Here is a 21,126-nt window from a genome sequence, read left to right on the forward strand (position 1 = left end):
GGAACATGAGTGGTCCATGCTGGGGCTTATCAGGCATGCGCCCCGCGGGGTCGGCGCCACCCTTAGGGCAGCAGGAGGTCTGCTGGCGGGCGGGGCTGAGGCGGCTATGCTGGTTCCCGGGCCGGGCGGTGCGGAGCCCCACATGGGCCGGTGGCTGTCGGGGGGCGGAGCAGAGGCAGTGAGTGTTCAGCGCTTTCCCGCTGCTGCGCGCAGACCTGCCCGCCCCGCTCTCAGTTCGGACGGCGGAGCCGCCTACTGCTGTCCCCATCCCTGCCCGCAGGTGAGCGTGGCGGTTGGCCTGGGCCTAGGCCCAGCCCTGGTCTTGCCTCTGCCCAGGGAAGGGGTGCCTGCGGCCCGAATTCTCTGCGGCAGCCCAGTGCTGATGTGGGGGTGGGGGGATCCCGCGCCGTGAACGACTGCCACTGCTGGGTCCTGCCGCAGGGGTAAAGGGGCAGCCGGGAGCTTAGTGGCTGGGCCGAGGCCCCCGTAACTCATTCTCCTCGGCTCGGCCCCTGCAGCCCCACCCGCTCGGGGGCGATGCGGGGCGGCCGAGCCTCGCGGTGCTGTGCGGCGCGGCTGGGCCCTGGCGGTGCAGCGCGGCTGGGCTGGCGGCAGGGGGCGAGCAGCTCTTGACCTTGCTACGCGTGTCCTGATGGAAGGAGACATGTGGCCCCAGGGCCCTCTCCCGTCTGCCCTGGGGGGACCCTTCCCGCCGATCTGCACCGCGGGGCCCATTCGCCTCTCCTGGTTGGGCAGCGTGCTGCGGACTGCCCTTGAGAAGAGCCCGCTTTCGTCAGAACGGTATCGTGGGGCCCTGGGCCTTCGCCTCTCGTTCTACAGTGCTGAGCCGCTGCCCGAGCGAGCAGCATGGCTAACGGAGGTGCTGTGCTCCACGGCGCCTACGTGGACTGCTGCTAGGGAAGACCTGAGGGCAGAAGACCAAGGTTGATGGAGGCCGCTCCGTAAGGAGCTGCTGCAGCCCAGATCGTTCCTTGAAGATCTGGGCCCCCCAGCCCTGTTATTTGGAATTAGTTGCTTGGGTGCTTCCATTTCAAACTGCAAGTTCATGGTCACTTGATTTATTTCCTCATTTCCTTCCCCCCTCGCTTTTTTTTTCTAGAAGTCGCCGTGCAAAAGTAATATTTTGTTTTCCTCTGGATTTGCTTTAATCTTTTAGACATGCTCCGTTTACCTACGGTACTCCGCCAGATAAGGCCAGTGTCCAGAGCACTCGCCCCCCATCTAACACGAGCGTATGCAAAAGATGTTAAGTTTGGAGCAGACGCCAGAGCTCTCATGCTTCAAGGAGTAGATCTTCTAGCAGATGCTGTAGCTGTCACCATGGGGCCAAAGGTAATAGAAGATTTTACGTTTACTCTGTGTTAACACTTTGTTCTGCTTGAACACATCACAGTAGAGAACAGTTGCTGGTTTTCTGCTGGTGCAGCTGAATGATGATCATCTGCAGAGCTGGAACAGGAAGGACAGACTGCTGCAAGCAGCCATGTCACTTGAACCGTGACCATGTGCGTGTGCCTTTTGTAGTAACAAAGTAAAGACTGTACAGTGATGAAAGGTTCAGTGTATTTGTTTAAGCCCTTTGAAGGTTAAGGGGTTGTGTGTACTAGGTTTGTGTGGCTCTAGGTAGCCTGTGACAATGCAGTGGATAATTCACGTTATGAGGCAGGGTAATTAGCATGTAATTTATGAACTATGGTTTTGTGTCACTTTCCCCCTTAGTTTAACCAAGGGGAAAGAATCATTGGAAGTGTGAGTTTTCAGCTGGCTGGTTAATGTTAGCAGCTGCAGTGGAATTCCCTGGGGGTCATTTATGTTGCTTGTGGGACAGAATGTAGTCTAAGTTCTAGGTCTATGGGGAAAACCATGCTGCGTAGTCATGCAGTGTGTAATAAGACTGGAAAAGAGGTTGGTTTTATTCAAGGGAGAGACACTTAATTTTCTGTGGCCTCAGGAATATTTGTTCCAAATAATAGTTCTTCTCAAGGCTGCTTAGAATCAATAGAATTGTCAGGGTTGAAAGGGACCTCAAGGATCATCTAGTTCTAACCCCTCTGTCATGGGCAGGGACACCTCATGCTAGATCAGGTTGCTCAGAGCCCCATCCAACCTGGTCTTAAAAACCTCCAGGGATGGGGCTTCTACTACCTCCCTGCTTGTCCTCTGTAAAATTGATTTATGTGTTTTTTTTCATGCTTTTAATGGTCTTTTTAACTTTATTCAAGGGGAAAATGTCTTATGTTGAACAGATGAAGGTTAAGGAGCAGTGATGTCAGCAAGCTGGGGCTGTTTTCCATGAAGGAACAAAGTTTAAGTGTAGGCAGTTAACTGTTACTTTTTTGGATGAGGGTGCTTTGTGAATGTCTCAGCCAGTTCTAATGCACTGACTAAATGGTAGTTCCTGATGCAACTCACTGTAATCTTATTGGGGGGGTAGGGGGTGTGTTCCAGTGTTCTCCCTTTACCTGCTGTTCTCTGCAGGAATTCAGGGATTGTAGTGTAATGCCTGATTGTGCTTCCAGCATTCTTAAGAAATAGCATTCTGATGAGGAAATCTCCCCGTGGTACTGCTCTCTATTCAAAGAAATGTGGTTTGCAGTCTCATGCAATCTTCTGATACTGCTGCCAACACGTTGATTGCTTTGTCAGAACTAGTTTGTGAGGGCTTGGATTCTTCATGTGCAGGGCTGGTCAGAATGCTCCTGCATTTGCTGGTATTCTGTTGTGCTGCTCTCCTCATACCTTCCAGACAAACATGGAGTAAGGCCATATGAAAATACAGAATAAAATTAAGTGAAACAAGGAGAGACTATGCAACACTTATCACTAACAAGATCTTCCAGAGAGCTTTTTCACTCTTGAATCATTCCTAAGATTAGAATTGCAGGTCAAACACAGTAAGAAGTCAAATTATGTCATATTTTAGCATAGTGGTTGTACAGCACAGGGTTAGATGTCTCTAAGCTCTTTCACAAGTGCAGCCTCTGCCACTAAAGCTGAACACTCCTTTTGCAGCTTGTGGGGCTGGCTGTACTTCAGAAGTATTGCAGCCTCATGCACAGTAGGGATCCTGAGGTAGTTTAGTCGTTGGGGTAAATGTGAGCTGGTTCTGTGCAAGTGAAGAGCAGAGGGCAGTGGTAGTGTTCTGTGATTCATGCTCCACCTGGAGCTGTGGTCTGCTGTGACTCTGACAGCCCAACTGAGGGGATGAGTGGGGCACTTGCTCTCCCTTCCCCCTTTCCCAACAGCTCCAGCTGTCAGGAATGCTGAAGGATATCAGGGTAGTGGCAGAGCAGAGTGGCTCCTTCCATTCATTTCTGCAACCTCCACTCATGCTGGAACATGATTGATTGCAGCAGTTCAAGGTGGGAACTAGCAGCCTTCTTCATGCCAGTGATATTCTGCCCTGTGGTCCTTGTAGGGTCTGAATTTCCCATAGTAACTCTGTGCAAATGCAGGCCAGGAGAAGAAGGACTTGTGATGTGTAGATCACACAGAAATTACTGCAACACATTGACACAAAGTAGTTGAGTACTCTCAGTTCTGTTTGTTAATCACTAATCAGGGTTTGCAAGGCTCTGCTATTTTGGTTTTTTTGATTGGTTGGTTTTTCCCCCCAGAATTTAGAACAAACTGAGCTTTGTCTTACAAAGCCTGTGTGGTTGAAAAATAGTCTTGTGCTCTGACAGGGAATTGGAACATTTAGTTCAGTATGTTGCTATACACTGATTTTAGGGCAGTCTCTTAAATTAGTTTTCTCTGTGAGGCCACTATTGTTGCAGCCCTGAGCCTGTGGCATTAAGCATTACAGGGGGAAAGTGAAGCCTCATTCTGTGAAAGTCTAAAGCCTTTGAGAACCCTGGTGAAGAGTGTGCTTGGAAAAATCACACAAATCACAGAAATATTCAGGTTGGAAAGGACCCTCAGGATCACCAAGTCGAACAGATAACCCTACTCTACAAGGTTCACCCCTAAACCATATCCCCAAGCACCACATCCAGATCCCACCTTTAAACACATCCAGGGTTGGTGACTCCACCCTCAACACATCAGGGTTGATGACTGGAAGGGCCCAGCTGAAAACTGTGTGCCAGGTGATGTTCCTGTTCAGCTGGGACTACTCTAAAGGATCCTCAGCTGTGCTCTTAGAGTGAGATGTTGTGGGTTATGTGACTTTGATGTAATGTTTGCTCTTTGTCACCCTAGGGAAGAACAGTTATTATTGAACAAAGCTGGGGAAGTCCCAAAGTGACAAAAGACGGTGTGACAGTAGCAAAGGCGATTGACTTGAAAGACAAATACAAAAATATTGGAGCCAGGTTAGTTCAAGATGTTGCCAACAATACAAACGAGGAAGCAGGAGATGGTACCACTACTGCCACTGTCCTTGCACGTGCGATTGCCAAGGAGGGCTTTGAGAAGATCAGCAAAGGAGCTAACCCAGTAGAAATCAGGAGGGGTAACTTCTTCTCCCTTGTTTCTAATATTCAATCACTGTCTGTTTTTCATATTCCAGATTGCTGGGCTTCCTAAAAAAGTTGATTTGTCTAAGAGCCCTAAAAAGCTCTATGTGAAGAGTGGTGCACAGAGAACCCACCAGTTTCTCTTACTTTCCTGGTTCTGAGCAGTTCTTCATTATTCTCATCATGCTACTAACGTAGATGGGGTTAACTGATTTAATTTATCATAGGTGAACCCCATTTAAATTGACTTAAGATACACTCAAGATCTAAATTTACTAGTGCCATGTAAATAAATTTACTATAGACTTTGATCTTGATGGAAAGTATCTTACAGCAATTCCTAAAGATAGTCACTAGTTACACTGATGATATGATGGAACCAGAACTGCCACTCACTGGGCTTTGAGTGCAAACTTGATACATTTTTGCACTGTGGACTTTGGTTTGAAAGTTTGCCTCTTTGTGATTGTTTGGGTTTTTTGCTTCTGATTTTGTTCACTCACAAGTATTCCCTTCATCCTCAGGGGTGATGCTTGCAGTTGATGCTATCATAGCTGAACTGAAGAAGCTGTCCAAACCTGTCACAACTCCAGAAGAGATTGCTCAGGTAATAAATAAACAGAGTTTACCCAGCTGTTGTGCAGATAAAGTTCTGTGCGTCAGGTATAATGAAGTTAGGCTGTATGTGGTAGCTGAATGTTTTTCTTGATATATCCAGGGTCAGATGTTCTTGGCCACCCTTTCTTGAGTTATTGATGGCTTTCAGTATTCTGCCTTCATTTAGCCTGCTAGCAGTTAGCTCAGAAGTAGGTAGCTTTTTATGATCTTCCAGTTTCATTCCCAAATGTGGTCACAAAACAGGAGTTTGTGTGCTTGGGAAGAACTGACAGGAGCAAAGATGTGTTCATGTCTGCTCAGGAAATGTCAGAACTGGAAATGGTGATTGGTTATTCTGCTGCTCTTTATAATGAGGGAGCAAGTTCCTTGTATTTAAATAAAAAGGAGATTAAATGGGTTTCTGTTCCAGGTTGCCACGATATCAGCAAATGGAGATCAGGAAATTGGCAACATCATCTCTGATGCAATGAAGAAAGTTGGGCGGAAGGGAGTGATCACTGTCAAGGTAAGAACTGAACAACAAATGGAGTCTCCAAGTGCAGGGTGACTGCCTCTTCTCTGACTAGGGCTGGCTTTTGTGGTATGACATGTAGCTGCTGATGCTGACAGGTGTGGTGTCTCACCACAGTTCCTCTCTCCCCAGCTCCTTTACATCAGGCTTTGATCACTGATCCCACTTATCTTTGTATTTTGGAGGCACACAACTGTTGTGTGTTATGAAGCCTGTCATTTAGTGTGCTAAAGCTGTACTGGTGCTTTTGGTAGTGAATGAGGGAATTTTAATGTGGAATTTTTTATGCATCTAAACAGGATGGAAAAACCCTACATGATGAACTGGAAATCATTGAGGGTATGAAATTTGACAGAGGCTACATCTCTCCCTATTTTATTAATACAACCAAAGGTGAGTTAACCATAACACACATCAGGTATCTTGGAGCAGCTCTTGTTAGAAATCATGGTGCCAGTTGTAAAGCCTTTACAGTCTGGTACACTGGGTACCACAGCAAAGAGGACAGTGAGGGCCTTCCCAAGCTCCTAATTGGAGCTTTTGGAGTTTTTGTTCTCTGCCCAGTAGATTGTATCCGTCACGCTGGCCCTGGTACAGTCAGCAACAGTGTAGCCTTGAAACTGGAGTCTTGGAGATAACAATTTGTGTCTCTTTAATGCAGTTGAAAAGTGCTCTAAAGCAGCTTGCTGAGTTTGAAGAAGAGTTGATGTGTTTGCCTAACAGGTTTGTTCAGATGATGCACATTGTTCCTGCAGGGCAGAAATGTGAATTCCAGGATGCCTATGTATTAATCAGTGAGAAGAAAATCTCCAGTGTACAGTCCATAGTTCCAGCTCTTGAAATTGCCAATTCTCACCGCAAACCTCTGGTCATCATTGCTGAAGATGTTGATGGAGAAGCCCTCAGCACTCTGGTCTTGAACAGGTGAGGCTTAAAGTCCAGACTTTTAGACAAACACCACTCTGGTTGGGTTTTCATCCTTCTAAAGGAACACATAAAAATATGTATTTGTAATTGCTGCTGCCTGTTCCCTTACCAGTACCAAGGAGTAAGCAGCTTTGCATCAGTCCAGACAGTTGTTGCCTAAATACCTCACTGTGCAAAACCAGCTCTGTTCATGAAGACCCCTTTGCTTGGTTGTTAGAACTGTATTGAAATAATTTGGTTTAGTATTTAGACTTGTCCTCTGACCATGTGTGGATTGTTTTCTCTTTGAATTCTTCTCAGATTGAAAGTTGGTCTCCAGGTAGTTGCTGTAAAAGCACCAGGTTTTGGTGACAACAGGAAAAACCAGCTGAAGGATATGGCAATTGCTACTGGTGGTGCTGTAAGTAACAGTGTTTTCACTGTATTTTCTTGGGGCAAAATGCTCGTGGCATGTGGGTTGCTGAAGGGAAGGAAGAACTTTAAGGAAACTTCTCACAAATAGCAAAGCTTTCTTGCCACCTCAAAACTGATTGTTTCACAGTTGCCCAGGCTTGAGTCTGGCTAGTATAATTCTTTTAAATGTTTGGGATAGAGCAGATAATTGTTTTTAATACACCTCAGATAGTTGATGTTCTCATTAGTGTCCCTTCATGCTGCTGTTATATCCACACTCCAAAATCACAGCATGATACTGGGATCCAAAGGTGGTAGTTACTGGAGCACAAAGTGACAAACCAGCAAACTCAGTGTCACAGCAGTATTCCCAACTCCTCAGAGCACAAGAACGGCTCTAGGCAGCTCTGCTCATTCTGAACCAGGAGTTATGTTGGTCAGCCATGAATAAGTTGGCAGATCCAGTTCCATGGGTTCACTTTATGAGTGGGAAAAGAGTTCAGTTCAACTTTGGTGCAGCAGTGTGATCACCTGGCACTGTTGGCTGTGTTTTCATGGATCTGTAAATTCACATCTGGAGAAGCCACGGATGCTAGCTGCTCACAATCATTTGTTTCAGGTGTTTGGAGAAGAGGGTTTGAGCCTAAACGTGGAAGATATTCAGCCCCACGACTTTGGTAAAGTTGGAGAGGTCATTGTGACAAAAGATGACACCATGCTGCTGAAGGGGAAGGGTGAAAAAGCTCAGATCGAGAAACGCATTCAGGAAATCATTGAACAGCTGGAAGTTACCACAAGTGAATATGAGAAGGAGAAACTGAACGAGCGACTGGCCAAGTTGTCTGATGGAGTAGCAGTGCTGAAGGTGAGAAGCTAGGAAAGGGTAATACTGGTCCTTCAGTCTCAGTTCAAGCTACTACTGTGTGGTTGTCATTAACCTCAGCAGCTGATTGGGGTAAGGAGTTTAGCTTCTTAAAGTTTAATAGTGTAAGAACGCAAAATAATTGACTCAAACTGCCTTGAGGCTTCTTGAGTGCTGGGTGTCCAGTATGGGCAAGCATGGGTTTGCTTTCCAGCACTGCCCAGTTTGTAACTCAAGTTGGCTGCTCTGTTTTGTAGCAGCAGGTCCATAGCCAGCAGTGCTCGCCCAGCCAGGCTTATGTGGACCCTGATGTCTGGTTTGCTGTTGTAGGTTGGTGGCACAAGCGATGTTGAAGTGAATGAGAAGAAGGACAGAGTCACCGATGCCCTGAATGCCACCCGTGCGGCTGTGGAGGAGGGCATCGTGCCAGGCGGTGGCTGTGCCCTGCTGCGCTGCATTCCCGCGCTCGATGCCTTGGCACCAGCCAACGAAGATCAGAGAATTGGTGAGTAAAGCAGGAGCATACTCAGCACTGGTTAGGCCACACCTTGAGTACTGTGTCCAATTCTGGACCCCTCATGAGCTTCAAGAAAGATACTGAGTTGCTCGAACATGTCCAGAGATGGGCAGCCAACCAAGCTGGTGAGGGGTCTGGAGCACAAGCCCTATAAGGAACAGCTGAGGGAGCTTGGGGGTGTTTAGCCTGGAGAAAAGGAGGCTCAGGGGTGACCTTACTGCTGTCTACAATTACCTGAAGGCTGGCTGTGTAGCCAGGTGGGGGTTGGTCCCTTCTCCCAGGTAACCAGCAAAAGAATAAGAGGACACAGTCTCAGGCTGCACAGGGGAAAGTTTAGGCTTAATCTTAGAAGTTTTTCACAGAAAAAGAGAGCGGCCATTGGAATGGGCTGCCCAGGGAGGTGGTGGGCTTGACATCCCCAGAGGTGTTTAAGAAAGGACTGGATGAGGCACTTGGTGCTATGGTCTAGTTGATTAGTTAGGGTTGGGTGATCAGTTGGACTTGATGATCTTGGAGGTCTCTTCCAAACTAGTTGATTCTGTAATGCTGTGAAGTGTGATGAGCAGCCTTTCTCTGTTTCCTCTGCTCTCCAGCACAGCAGTGTGCACCTTGGCAGTGGGTAATTGTAACCATCCTTTGCTTTCCAGGCATTGAAATAATCAAGAGAACACTGAAGATCCCAGCCATGACTATTGCCAAGAACGCAGGGGTGGAAGGGTCACTAATAGTGGAAAAAATCCTGCAGAGCCCATCGGAAATTGGCTATGATGCCATGCTTGGGGACTTTGTAAATATGGTAGAAAAAGGAATCATAGACCCAACAAAGGTAACCTAACCCTGTCCCTAGGTCCCAGTAGTCTCCTCCTGCTGGGGTGCTGGCCTGCAGTTGTCAAGTTACTGTTTTGTCATTTCTAGGTGGTGAGAACTGCTCTCATGGATGCTGCAGGTGTTGCTTCTCTACTATCCACAGCAGAAGCAGTGGTGACTGAAGTTCCTAAAGAAGAAAAAGAACCAGCAATGGGAGGCATGGGAGGGATGGGCGGAGGGATGGGAGGTGGCATGTTCTAATTCCTGGGGAGGGGATGCATCATGAGCTGTGCTGTTGAAGACTGACACTTCTGACCTCAAACAGCTCAGATGTCAGTGCAGGAGGGTGGATGGTGACTGAAGTGAGGCCGGTGTTGAACAGAATCGCTGTAACCATCAGTTACTGGATTTCATTTAACACACATGTAATTGTTTACAGTCATTGTCCATGCCTACAGATAATTTATTTTGTATTTTTTGAATAAAGACATTTGTACATTCCTGATGAACGAGTGCAAGATCCATCTGCTAAGGGCCCCCTTCAGACTTAAGGCACTTGATACTCTGTTTCAGAATTCTTTGGTGCTTGCCAGTACTAGAACTTGGAAGCCACTCTGTGTGAGACTAGACAATTGTGTACCAAGTAGGCAAAGATACAGTTCTGTGACCTTTATGTAATAAAACAACCTGCTCAAAAGTCATTAAATGTATCACCTTATTATCTGCACACCAAGCCATAGTCCCCAGAACCCTTACAGCTCCTTGAATTTACCAGAGATGTGCTGCTGGGAGAGAACAGGGCATTTCCTTCCAGGAAACATTCCTCTGTCTAGAATGTTTCTCAGAACTACAAGTGACTTTAATTTTGCTAAGAAATACTAAAGCTGAACTGGATGCAGTTCTTGACTATTAAAGGATACTGTGAAAATGAGGCATGTGCACTGACTTTGTCTTGTCTACCCTGCTGGTTTCTGGGGCTGGAACAGGCCCTGTGTGGGAGGGAAAGGCCCTGAAGGTATGAAACAGGTAAGCTGTCTACTGGGAAGGGCTGCAAGTTTTTAAATGCTGCTCTTAACAATGCCTTTTCTGTGGGCTGAACATGCTTCAGGGCTCTCTGTCCTGAACCACACCTTCCTATGCTATTTAATGCACAGTTCTGTAGTGGTTAACAGGTATTCTGGAGAAGGGACCAGCTCCAGCACCTGACCTGAAGCTTCACCTGAGTTCAGTAAGGAAAAGCAATGCAAGGCAGCATGCAGAGAAGATGGGAAACTTCAAACCTAATTACATGTCTTCGTTCCAGTCTCTGAACATTGTTGGGATCAGAACTGAAAGTTGATTCAATCAAGATTTACCATTGATGGATTAATTTAAGTGGCAGCATGGTACTGAAATGGACCCAAAAAACTCCCAAGAAGGAAGATTCAGCTCTTTGCTGGCCTTGGGTGTGTTGGTCTGCTGTAACTGGACAGCACTATGGTACAGTGTTGTGCATCGATGCTCTCAGTCTCAAAAAGGTAACAGTTCTTTGGTTTCAACTTGTGGTAAAAGGGGGAACTGGAACTGCAGTATAACAGGGAAAAGGGGCAGGTAGACAAATGCCTGCACTCCCTTACACTTACTGTATGAAAGTTCCGGTGTTCTGCATGTCTTGTTTTCTTCTATTGCAGTTGCTGGTCAGAATGCAATAGCAGCTGGAGACTCCTGACTCAAGCCCTGGCATTCACTTGGATTAAAAGCACCTGCCACTCACTGCTTGACAAATTGCTGGCACTCCCTAAAGCCAGGTCAGCTTGCTTTCCGTTGAATGCTTTTCAGTTATATCCAGGCTACTACTAACTTAAACTTGTCTTAATAGATTACAATGATAAAAAAAAACAAAAACACCCAACAGAAGCTTAGATAAGGCAGAAGTTGGGCTTTGATCCCACAAACCGTTTTGCAAGGCAACAAAGGGCAGCCTGAGATATCTCTTGCTACAGTAGCTGCCAATGGGCTGTTACTGATAAAACACTTCAAGCTGCACTTAATTACAGCTTGAACATTTTACAGACATCTGGCTGAACAGGTGTGCTTTGTGGAGGAGGAAGTGGATGCCCTGAAGGAGGAGCATGGCACCTCTTGCACAAATGAAGTACACAAAAGTTTGTAACAGAGATTGCCAGGATTTCCCCATCTACGTCTGATGAACTTCATGGAACATGAGCTCCCGAGGTATGCTTGTTTCTGGGCCATGGACTTTGGATGCTCTTCTCTCAAAGGCAGCCACCATCTGCTTCACCACCTCATCAAAAAAGAGTGTAGCAAGTTTTGAGTGTAGGAACGAACGGAATTCAAAAGAAACCTGTTTGGGAAGATAGAGAACATTTGGGTTTTGTGTCTTCTGCTGTGGTAAAATGCTGTTACAGACAACTTTAATGAAGACTCTCCAGTGGGGTTGTAGGAGAGAGAGCATGGGTAAAGCTGAGCTTCAGGTGAAGAAAAGCCTTACTGAGCCAGAGGAGACTGTTTCCTGGGCTTTTTAATTAGAACAATCATTTCATTCGGTTCTCTGAAGTAATTATGGCATTTTACTCACTAAACAATTGCTTGGTTCCTTTGTGCCCAGAACTCTTGGGGGACAGAAGCTGGCTGAAGCCAACCCTGCATAGCAAGGCAGCACTTACAGGTAAGCTGAAGCCAAGCCCATGCAATGCAAAATGCTGCCTGTGAAATCCCAACATTTAAACCACCTTGGTGTAGAGGCTGTGGTACATTCAAACAAGAAATCTACTATTTACAGCTACAGATGGAGTTTTCTGTGCTGTCTCCTACCTAGCCCCCTCCCACTCCCACCAGTCAGTATCAGACATGCTGGTTAAGTTCTCTGGGCCCTCACGCCTCCTGCTGCAGCACTCAAAACTGAACCTCTGCCTTTTCTTCATGAGGCAACCTCCTGCTCATCTGGCTGCATTGCCTTATGCTACTTCAAAATGGGGTGATAGCATTTCCCTAAGAAAGTGAAAGAAACCATTGTAAGTCCAGTTTTGATTCCCTTTCCCTGAAATTGCTGACCTGAACTGTCAAAAGGTGGCTTTGGTATGGTGGGGGGATAGCTGTACTCACAGACTCAATGTTTAGATTAGGGTTTAAAGTTTTGTTTAATTCAACCTTTCCCAACTGGTTTATGTTGGGTGAAAAGCTACCTTATGCGCTGGTTAATGGTAGAAACTGCCACTTAATTGGCTGGAGGAATTCAAATACTGTGAGGCAGTAGTGTGCAGACACTGTTGGTAAAGCCTAGGAGGAAAGGTTTTTTTTTGGGGGGGGTTGGGTGTTGTTTCTTGTTTTGGCTTTTGGAGGAGTTGGTTTGTTTCTGAGGTTGGGGGTTTATTGAGTGCCTGCAGATTAATTTTTACTGTTGAACTCCATGCCATGCAATATGGCAATAGGATGAAAGTTACTAACCCAGATTAACGTGCTTGTTTATAAACACTCCAAAAGTTCTTTTCCCTGTTTGCAGAAGATACTTAAGGTAGAGCATCCCAGTAGATGGCAGCAGAATCAGACCCCTTCCAGTTCCTTTTGTAACCCATTCTGAACCCCACTTTGTTATATGGGGGGTGAAACACCTGTTCTTAATGCTATAAAAAATGTGAAGACAGACTGAATAGACAGGACAGAAAAGCAATAATCTGAACAGAAAACAGCTTGTCTAGGAAAATCAGGCTCAATCAAAAGCTGGATTTAAAAAGCAATAGCTTTAAGATGCAGTGATGTGAATAAAATGACTGCAGAAATCTAATGTGCCTATATTACAGAAGAGGAAGACTTAAAATACATGGAAGAGGTAAAACTAGAGGCCAGAAAGTTAAACTGACCACAAAGGACAGGTGAGAGAATACCTCCTTTCTGGCACCAAAAGACCATTTAAAGGAAACAGCAGACTGTTTAGTATTTCTTCTTACGTGTTTGACTGCTTAAGAACTTCAGCATGTTTAGACTTGTATGGCAAGAGGTACCCATTCCTGGACTGCTTCATGCTGTGCAGACACCTCACAGCCCGCTGTCTCCAAAGGACACAGGAGTGGTCTCCATCTGGTAAAGGCTGCAAACATGCTTTTGATAGTCTTAATTGCAGCACTTACCGAGAAATCCAGTGTACATGTCCTCGGGTAACCAGGGATACCGGGGCTGAAACGCCACACTGTTTCCAGGTGATTAAACAGTTTTCCATCTGTGCAGGACGCCTAAAAGAAAGTTTCAACAAGCTACAGCAAGGGTTTGACAGAGGTGGCAAAGTAGTATCACGCTAGTGATGCAGTTTGTTACAATGAAGGTTACAGCATAGCTGAAATGATTCTTACAGAGCAGACGACATGAGATCCTGCTTGCACAGTGCCATTTATAGCAAAATAGCACCATGCCTTTTAAGGGAAAAGAAGAATGTTTATGTTGAGTCTTAAGCCAGATCTCCAGCATGATGGATAGAACATGCTCTGTACCAGAATTCTGACCAACACAGACTGATACTTAAAGTCATAGAAGCATTAGGGTTGGAAGGGACCTCAAGGATCATCTAGTTCCAACCCCCCTGTCATGGGCTGGGGTACCTCACAGTAGATTGGGTTGCTCAGAGCCACATCCAGCCTGGCCTTAAAAACCTCCAGGGATGAGGCTTCTACCACGTCCCTGGGCAACTTGTTCCAGTGTCACCACTCTCATGGTGAAGAACTTCTTCCTAACATCCAATCTGAATTTACCCAGTTCTATTTTTGTTCCATTCCACCAGTCCTATCACTACCTGACACCCTAAAAAGTCCTTTCCCAGCTTCTTCCTGGGTTTGGGATGGGTGTTTGTTCATGATACATATAGAATAGTTAATATATTGCTACACAGACTGGTAGTCTTGGGCTACAGCCTTCTTCACATCAAAACAAGCATGACTGAAGACAAACATCACCTGTCACAAAATACCACTGTAGTAAGAGCTACCACAAAGTCAGACTATACACTCAAGTTCATAATTGGCTGATAACTAAAAGCCACCTTAACAGGAAACCATCTTTATCTAATATTTCAGAAGTGCTTACACACAGTTCTCCTTTGAAATGAATTATTTGCAGTTACATCAACAAAGCATAAACTAGGAAAAATAGTATCTTTTTCTCTGCTGGGACTGAGTCTAGCAGGAGGAAGTCTAAAGCATCATCTTTGTTCACCACTTTCATGGTCTTTTTTGAGACAAGACATACTCTTAAGTGAATTAGAGAGGGGGAAAATAGCTGGTAAGTCAATCTGATAGCTCTCTGAAAGGAAGAAAAACCTCCTGTCAGGGCAGAATGGAACAGGAAAGCAGTTAGCATGTAGAATGCAGGTCTCCTGCTGTAGCTGTCTAATTTTCTTAAAGGGAAGTGTTCTGTTTCTTTCCAGAATCAGTAAGTGCCTTGAATAAAGGCACTTTGAATAGTCCATTTCCAATTCATGTCTCCCCTGTACCTAAACTCAGTTTCTGCTTTGAGTGGTATCCCATAAGAGGAAGCCCAGAAAAGAGTAGTGAAATGGGATAGCTACACAATTATCCTGAACATCAGTCAGCTGTTCTCACTGCATTAGTTACTCCCCAAAATAGTCAAGCTCTCCTACAGGGAGACAGTTTTGATGGAAGGAATCTGTTCTGCAGCAAACTAGTCAGGAAATCCAGATATCACTTAAAATTTCTCTTGCCAATTTAAATTACTGCTCTTGAAAAGCTAAAAGGAGGAGGAATTGCTCTTCTGACCAGTCTCTAGAAAATGGACTTCAGAAGACTGGAATTATCTCTTCATCAATGCACTGAATAACAAGTTCTTCAGCTGATCCTACACTGAAGTGTAAGACTCCTCATAGGAGCTAGGAAAAAATCATCAGAGTTAAAACAGTAACAAACCAGTTTTGTTAAGGGGCAGAAGCCACAGTTGTCAAAGATTGCTTTCAAGTCAGTGTTTATTTTGCATTTAGAGAGGCTTGGACAAAACTCTAATAAACCAAATAAAAATGGTATAGCTTCATTAATGGCTGCTGGTTTCTCCAGCAAAAAGAAAGCTAAAGACAATTCCTTCCCCTTATGTTTTAAAAGCACATTCAAATCCTCTCCAGTTAACTTATCTTCAAGCAAAACCAACATCAAGTGTGAGCCACACCAAGTGCTTCCAGCAGCAGTACTGTTTGAAGCACCAGTGAATTAGTTGAAGTTCAACATTTAACAGGCACATACAATTATGACCAAACAAAATAATCAAATAGTTACCTTAATTAAGTGTGGCCTCACAAGGGTAACAACTGAGGTGTACCTCTCCAGTATGGGAGGGAATCCTATTTCTAGCTGTGCTTTGCAGTACCCAGAGCGCTTGGATAATACATCTGACCTCTTGCACCAAGGAACAAACAGTTTGTAGTTCTCCACCACAGCAACAACTTCGTACATCTCCTGCATAGAATACCTGGAAACAGAAACACAAACTTAAGTTACAAGGCATTTTAAGTTCAGATTCACTATTATACAGTGTCAAAGATTGTCTAGGTGGCAGTTTGGAAGGTGAACATGCAGTCACCTAAGAAGACTGCCACTAGCTTTGGAAATTAAAGACAACAAGTAGAAGTAAAACTGGGTGAAGTCTTTGCATAAAGATGCAAAACACCACACAACATCCAGCAGAAGTAGTAAGGAGTGAATATGGTGGTGCCTGCTACTTTGTAAAAGATCAGGTAAATACACACAGATTTCAAATGGAAAAAAGCAGTTTCTCCAAGTTCTGTCTTCATTTAAGTAGATCTTAGACATTCCACTATGTCCCCACACTTCATGGTTACCACAGACAGGTGTATCCAAATGACTCTATTTGATATGATTTAAATAGAGGAACATTGCTTTCCTTACTTTAGCCTAAAGCAAAAAGCTTAATTTAAAAAAAAAAAAATAACCTGCACTGGGAAAACCTCAGTGTGTCACAAAATAGCCAAGGTTGGAAGGGACCTCAGGAATTCACCTTTTTCAACAGGATATTGAAGTCGCAGGAAAGAGTGTGATGGTAACATGGGAAAACATTACGCAGCTATTTTAGACGGGTGGATGATGGTCTCTTCTCCCAGGCAGCCAGCACCAGAACAAGAGGACACAGTCTCAGGCTGCGCCAGGGGAGGTTTAGGTTGGATGTTAGGAAGAAGTTCTATACAGAAAGAGTGATTGCCCATTGGAATGGGCTGCCCAAGGAGGTGGTGGAGTCACCGTCATTGGAGGTGTTCAGGAGGAGACTTGATGGGGTGCTTGGTGCCATGGGTTAGTTGTTTAGGTGGGTTGGATTGGTTGATGGGTTGGACACGATGATCTTGAAGGTCTCTTCCAACCTGGTTTGGTTTATTCTAAGTTTTATTCTGTGGGTAAGAGTTGAAGTACATGCTTCATTCCATCTGTGTTTAAAATGAAGCAGATGTTCTACAGCACTCAGCAATAAGAAACAGGGCACAAAGGCTCTTTTTAAGTGACTACGCAAAATCTGGCAGTTGCAGAACTATCACATAGCAGAGAGTTAAGGAGAGTCAAAAAACTCATGCTAAGAAACAAACAGCTCATACTATGGTGGACCAGAGGCTGGGGGCAGATCCCAGTCCCATTGAAATAACTGGAATTTTCCCACGAGCTACAGGGCAAACAGAATTTCAAAAGCAAGTCTTGTGAAGCAAGAATTAACAATATAGAATAACACGAGCCCAGTTTTGGGACAGAGGTGAACAGACTGGGAGTGTTCACACCTCCTGATTTATCCCCATTTCACCAGATGAAATTAACAGCCTAAGTTTCCTTTTTAGGCTTGGGTGACATGGCACAAGGGGTTTGGGTTCCTACATTTTTGTGCTCAATTTCAGACTGGAAAAGCACGGTCTGTACAAATCCTCAAAGCTCAGACTCCTTCCTCCAAAGACTGGATATGAGTCCTTAGGGATACTTAGTCTTTTGAGAACTGAGCATTCCTGAAGTGTTTTGGATTAATCACAGCAAACACAAGACAAATAAGCACAAAGTCTCTTTCCAGGCCTATACAAACCCTATAATTCTTCTTTCAGAATATTCTTTCCTTTTATTTGCTAGTGGTGCAGCAATGTTGAAGAAACTCCTGGAAAATGTATGGCTCAACACAGGTACTTGCAGAGGAGAAAGTCTGGTCATCAGAATACCACAAGAAGCCAAGTGCCTGCAACAGTGAAAACACTTTGAGATGTGGTTCATACCAGCAAAGTAACACATTCAGGTAAGACAAACAATCTGTTATGTAACACTCCAGCAAACATCAAATTCACTTGGAAAAACAAAGGCCTATAACAGCACATGGACTGTTAAAAGCACAACAGGGATTTCCCCCCCCCCCCCCCTTCCCCCCCTTGGAGAAACTAAAAATAGTCCCCAGTCACAAGAAAAGTAACTGGCAGAGTAAAATACACAGGCCCCATTAAACACTGACTCCATGGCAGCCTGGGTTCATGCACAGGCCTCATGCACTTAATTTGCAGAACAAGTTTTCTTAGTGGCAAAATCCAGGAAGAGGATGTTCCACTCGGAGGTACAAAATGGGACACTGCTGTAGTCCCTCTGCTGCCATCCTCTCAAAAGGACAGTTCCTTTGGGAAGTCATTTTAGAGCATTGTGTACCCAGGGACAACAGGGTACACACAGCAGCTGCTTGGAAACAATCTGTGCAGGCTTTTTAGTGAAGAAATAACAGCTGTGATAGAAACCATCATGACTTGACAACACAGGTTGTAATTGCTGCAGTTGAAAAGGAATGACTTAAGGTGGGACACAAATGTCAAAATTAAGACTAGGTTGACTTTAAAATCTTGAGATGACTACAGTCCACAGTTGGAAACACTTGCAGAATGAAGTCTGTTTTTTTCCACGCAGACTGTTAAGGACAAGCATTGCTGTGACAAAGGCAGGAAGGATGCTGGTGACACTGTATCTACCTCAAGCAGATTTATAGTGTTAATATTGGGACCAGACCTCACTCAGGAGAGCTAATTTATTTTCTCCATCCAGGCCTACACAATGTGCACAGTCCAAAGTACCAGCCAGGTTACCTCTCTTGTTTTGTTATTTCCTGTAATGCTATGCCAGGATATTGCTTCATACAGTTCTATCTAGAGTTGTTTCAGCTACAGGGCTGAAAAACAACCTCTACAAATTATCTTTGTTAGACAATGTTCTTTCTACAGTTACAGTGCCAGTTGAGGAAGGCAAGGTTAAGAGAGGTTATAATGCTAACAAACATGGTCAGACTTCATCTCTCTTCAAGATTTTATCAGAGGAAAAACAGATGCTAGGAGAACGTTCTGGGTCCCAGTTCAGGAAAGCATATCTCTCCAGGAAATCCCAAAAGCATAGATTTCAGTGGGCTGTCACATGTGGTTTTGTGAGTCTGATCAAGGCCACAGAAGAAAAGCCAAGTCCATTCTAGGATTCAGACACACCACCTCTGTATTTATCCTGGGACAGTAACACAGCCATACCCACTCACACTGCTCTTACTGGAAGCACTGCTGACAACAGTTACCCCAACTGCTACTTCCCTACGGTTAGTGATAGCTGACAGGCGTTTTAGGGTAAGCTCATTCAACTGTTCACATCGGGAAAAAAAAAAGTGATCAATAAATGGCCTCTTTAGCGCCTCAGTCTGAACAAGCACAAGAGACTCATTTACCACCTGAATCCACGATGTCTGCTTCTCAGCACAGCGAGGGGTCAACAGGCACAGAACACACACCAGCGGAAAACTGCAGGAGGTGAAACCACACCCAGCCTCGGGGCTACAAATAATACAGCACTGCTTTGGATTTGCCCTGCACCGGCTTAAACCGGCTGCCAAGACTCTCCAGCTTACACTAGAAGCATTTTCAAACTTAATTCACAAGCAGTTATTTAATAAGTCTCTTTACACTAGACAGCCTGCACAGTAACTGATTTTGCCCCCAAGACTCTATTAATAAAGTAACCATTTAACCAGGACTGAACTATTTTAATATTACAAACATACCCTAACAATTAAAACACAAAGGATGTACAGTAAGAAACATAGTCCAGATAAGATGAGGTTGTACAATGGCACAGCAAAATCATGCCAAATGACTGCTTGGAATTTGACATCAAGAACCAATCCCTGTTCCACTTTTCCACGGTTTTTACGATTACAGTAAGACTTTGCATTTACAAAACAACAACAACCAAAAAAACACACCAAAAACCCACAGCAGTGTTGCCACAACAGTAATAACATCTGAACCCCTTTTTTCCTCTTAAGATTTTCAATTTGCACTTTCTCTATGTTTGTTCTTTTCCCTCCAGTTACAAGATCAGCTCTCCTCCCAATGCACATTTTGTTCCTCGGGTTGTCCCAGCCAGTTTCACATCGATCAGGGGATAAGGAACTTCTTGCGTTACCCACAGTGGAAAACACCTAGGTGCGTTGCTCGCTTTTTAATGTCTTTTATGGATTGCTCCAAGTTACGCAACTGGCTGAAGCAAACAAGTGGCAAGTTTGCAACCCGAAATCGCCTGTTCTTCCCTCATCGACAGCGGCCGCGAAGAGGAGCCCCCAGCTCCTAGCGCTGCGGCCCCGCCTCAGACACCCCCGCAGGGAAGCTTCCTTCTCCCTTTCTCTAGGGCTACCGGCTGCTCCCCGCGGAGCGCCGGGCCTTCGGACCGTCTGGAGCGTTCTCTGAAGAGTACTGAGGGACCTCATGCCTTAGCCGACAGTACTCCAAGGCCGGGACTCCAGCGTGTGGAGCCGGGGCGGCTGGGCACGCCGTGAAGCGGTGCGACGGCGGAGCCCCAGGACGACAGGACCCTGGCTATTACTCCCGAGGTCGCTCCGCCTACGCCCCGCGTACCTGACGGCGGCCGTGCGCAGCGGCAACGGCGGGGCTTCGTAGGCAAGCCCGCCGGCCAGGGCCCTGCCGAGCGCCCGGCCGCTCCGCGCCATGCCCGATTTCTCAGCGGCTAGCCCGCGCGGCCGCAGTCACAAGACAGCGCCGGGCTCGGGCGGGGGGCGGGGGGCGGTCCCCTTCGCCTGATTGGCCCAGAGGCGCGCGAGCCCCGCGCACGGCTATAATTGGCCTTGTGCGGGGCACCGCCCGCTTCACGCCTCCTCCTCCAGCTTTTCGTCCTCCCCACCTCGCCCCAGGCAGCCGCCAAGAGCCCCCCCGTGGGGAGACTCCTCCGGAAGGGCAGCTTGGAGCCCAGACCTCCCCTGCGGGGCACCCGCTTCGCTTTTCCCGCGCGTTTCCTTGCCTTCCCTCAGCGAGGAAGGTAGCGCATCCCTCCGTTGTGTGACGATCTGGTGCTTAGGCTGTTTCTCGATCTAGGCTACAGTTTAGAATAATCCATGTCGTTAAAACATTCCGGTACCGTCACAGACCTGACTACCGAATAGCGGAATCGTGTTGGTTGGGAGACCGTTATGATAACTGAGTAACCCAGCACTGCCAGGGCCCCACTAAACCACGTCCTTCATCACCACATCTCCATCTTTTCAGTGCTTTCAGGCATACAGAAGGCTGGGCTAGAGTAGGCTCAGAATTACAGTTCTTACACCTTGTTTGGTATCTGTTTGCTAACTTTGACAGAAAGCAGCTGAAATGAATACTTAACATCAGAGAAAGAGAGAAGACATTTCTGATACAGCAGAAAGAGCCTACTGTGTGAGCACAAAGAACTGGGTGTGGGGAAAAGAAATGGAACGCAAGTTCTTTTTGGAAGAGCAAGGGGATGTAATCAGAAGCATGCTTTCTCTGAGTGAAACAGTGCCAGAAACTTCTGGTACAACAAACAGAGTCAGTCAAGGGCTGGATTTCTTTCAGCAGCTGCCCATGAAATTAGACCTGAATCTGTTATGTAAAGCAGGACTTCATGGGTATGTAACAGGTATGATTCCAGATCTGCAAAGCTTCTGGGCTCTTCAATCCAATCTGTTTCTAATACATACATGGATCAGAGTGTAT

The 21,126-nt window shown here is 45.8% G+C and overlaps 2 protein-coding genes across 2 annotated transcripts; one reads left to right on the forward strand and one right to left on the reverse strand.

Moving 5' to 3' along the window:
• The first annotated feature begins 172 nt into the window (after positions 1-172).
• On the forward strand, positions 173-9,621 carry HSPD1 (heat shock protein family D (Hsp60) member 1). Its single transcript, XM_068137951.1, has 12 exons — positions 173-280; positions 1,178-1,353; positions 4,225-4,477; positions 5,006-5,088; positions 5,509-5,604; positions 5,910-6,003; positions 6,366-6,534; positions 6,838-6,937; positions 7,550-7,795; positions 8,123-8,297; positions 8,957-9,135; positions 9,225-9,621. The coding sequence occupies exons 2-12, from the start codon at positions 1,180-1,182 to the stop codon at positions 9,375-9,377; spliced, it is 1,722 nt and encodes a 573-aa protein (XP_067994052.1). The 5' UTR covers positions 173-280; positions 1,178-1,179; the 3' UTR covers positions 9,378-9,621.
• COQ10B (coenzyme Q10B) lies at positions 9,559-20,129 on the reverse strand. The gene is made up of 5 exons (XM_068137956.1): positions 20,017-20,129; positions 17,181-17,327; positions 15,386-15,578; positions 13,244-13,345; positions 9,559-11,460 (listed from the first exon to the last, which is right to left on the reverse strand). The coding sequence occupies exons 1-5, from the start codon at positions 20,106-20,108 to the stop codon at positions 11,293-11,295; spliced, it is 702 nt and encodes a 233-aa protein (XP_067994057.1). The 5' UTR covers positions 20,109-20,129; the 3' UTR covers positions 9,559-11,292.
• Between the last annotated feature and the right edge of the window lie 997 nt (positions 20,130-21,126).

Source organism: Melanerpes formicivorus, unplaced genomic scaffold (genome assembly GCF_026170545.1).
Source record: "Melanerpes formicivorus ecotype bairdi unplaced genomic scaffold, bMelFor1.0.p_v2 SCAF_5, whole genome shotgun sequence".
Taxonomy (NCBI): domain Eukaryota; kingdom Metazoa; phylum Chordata; class Aves; order Piciformes; family Picidae; genus Melanerpes; species Melanerpes formicivorus.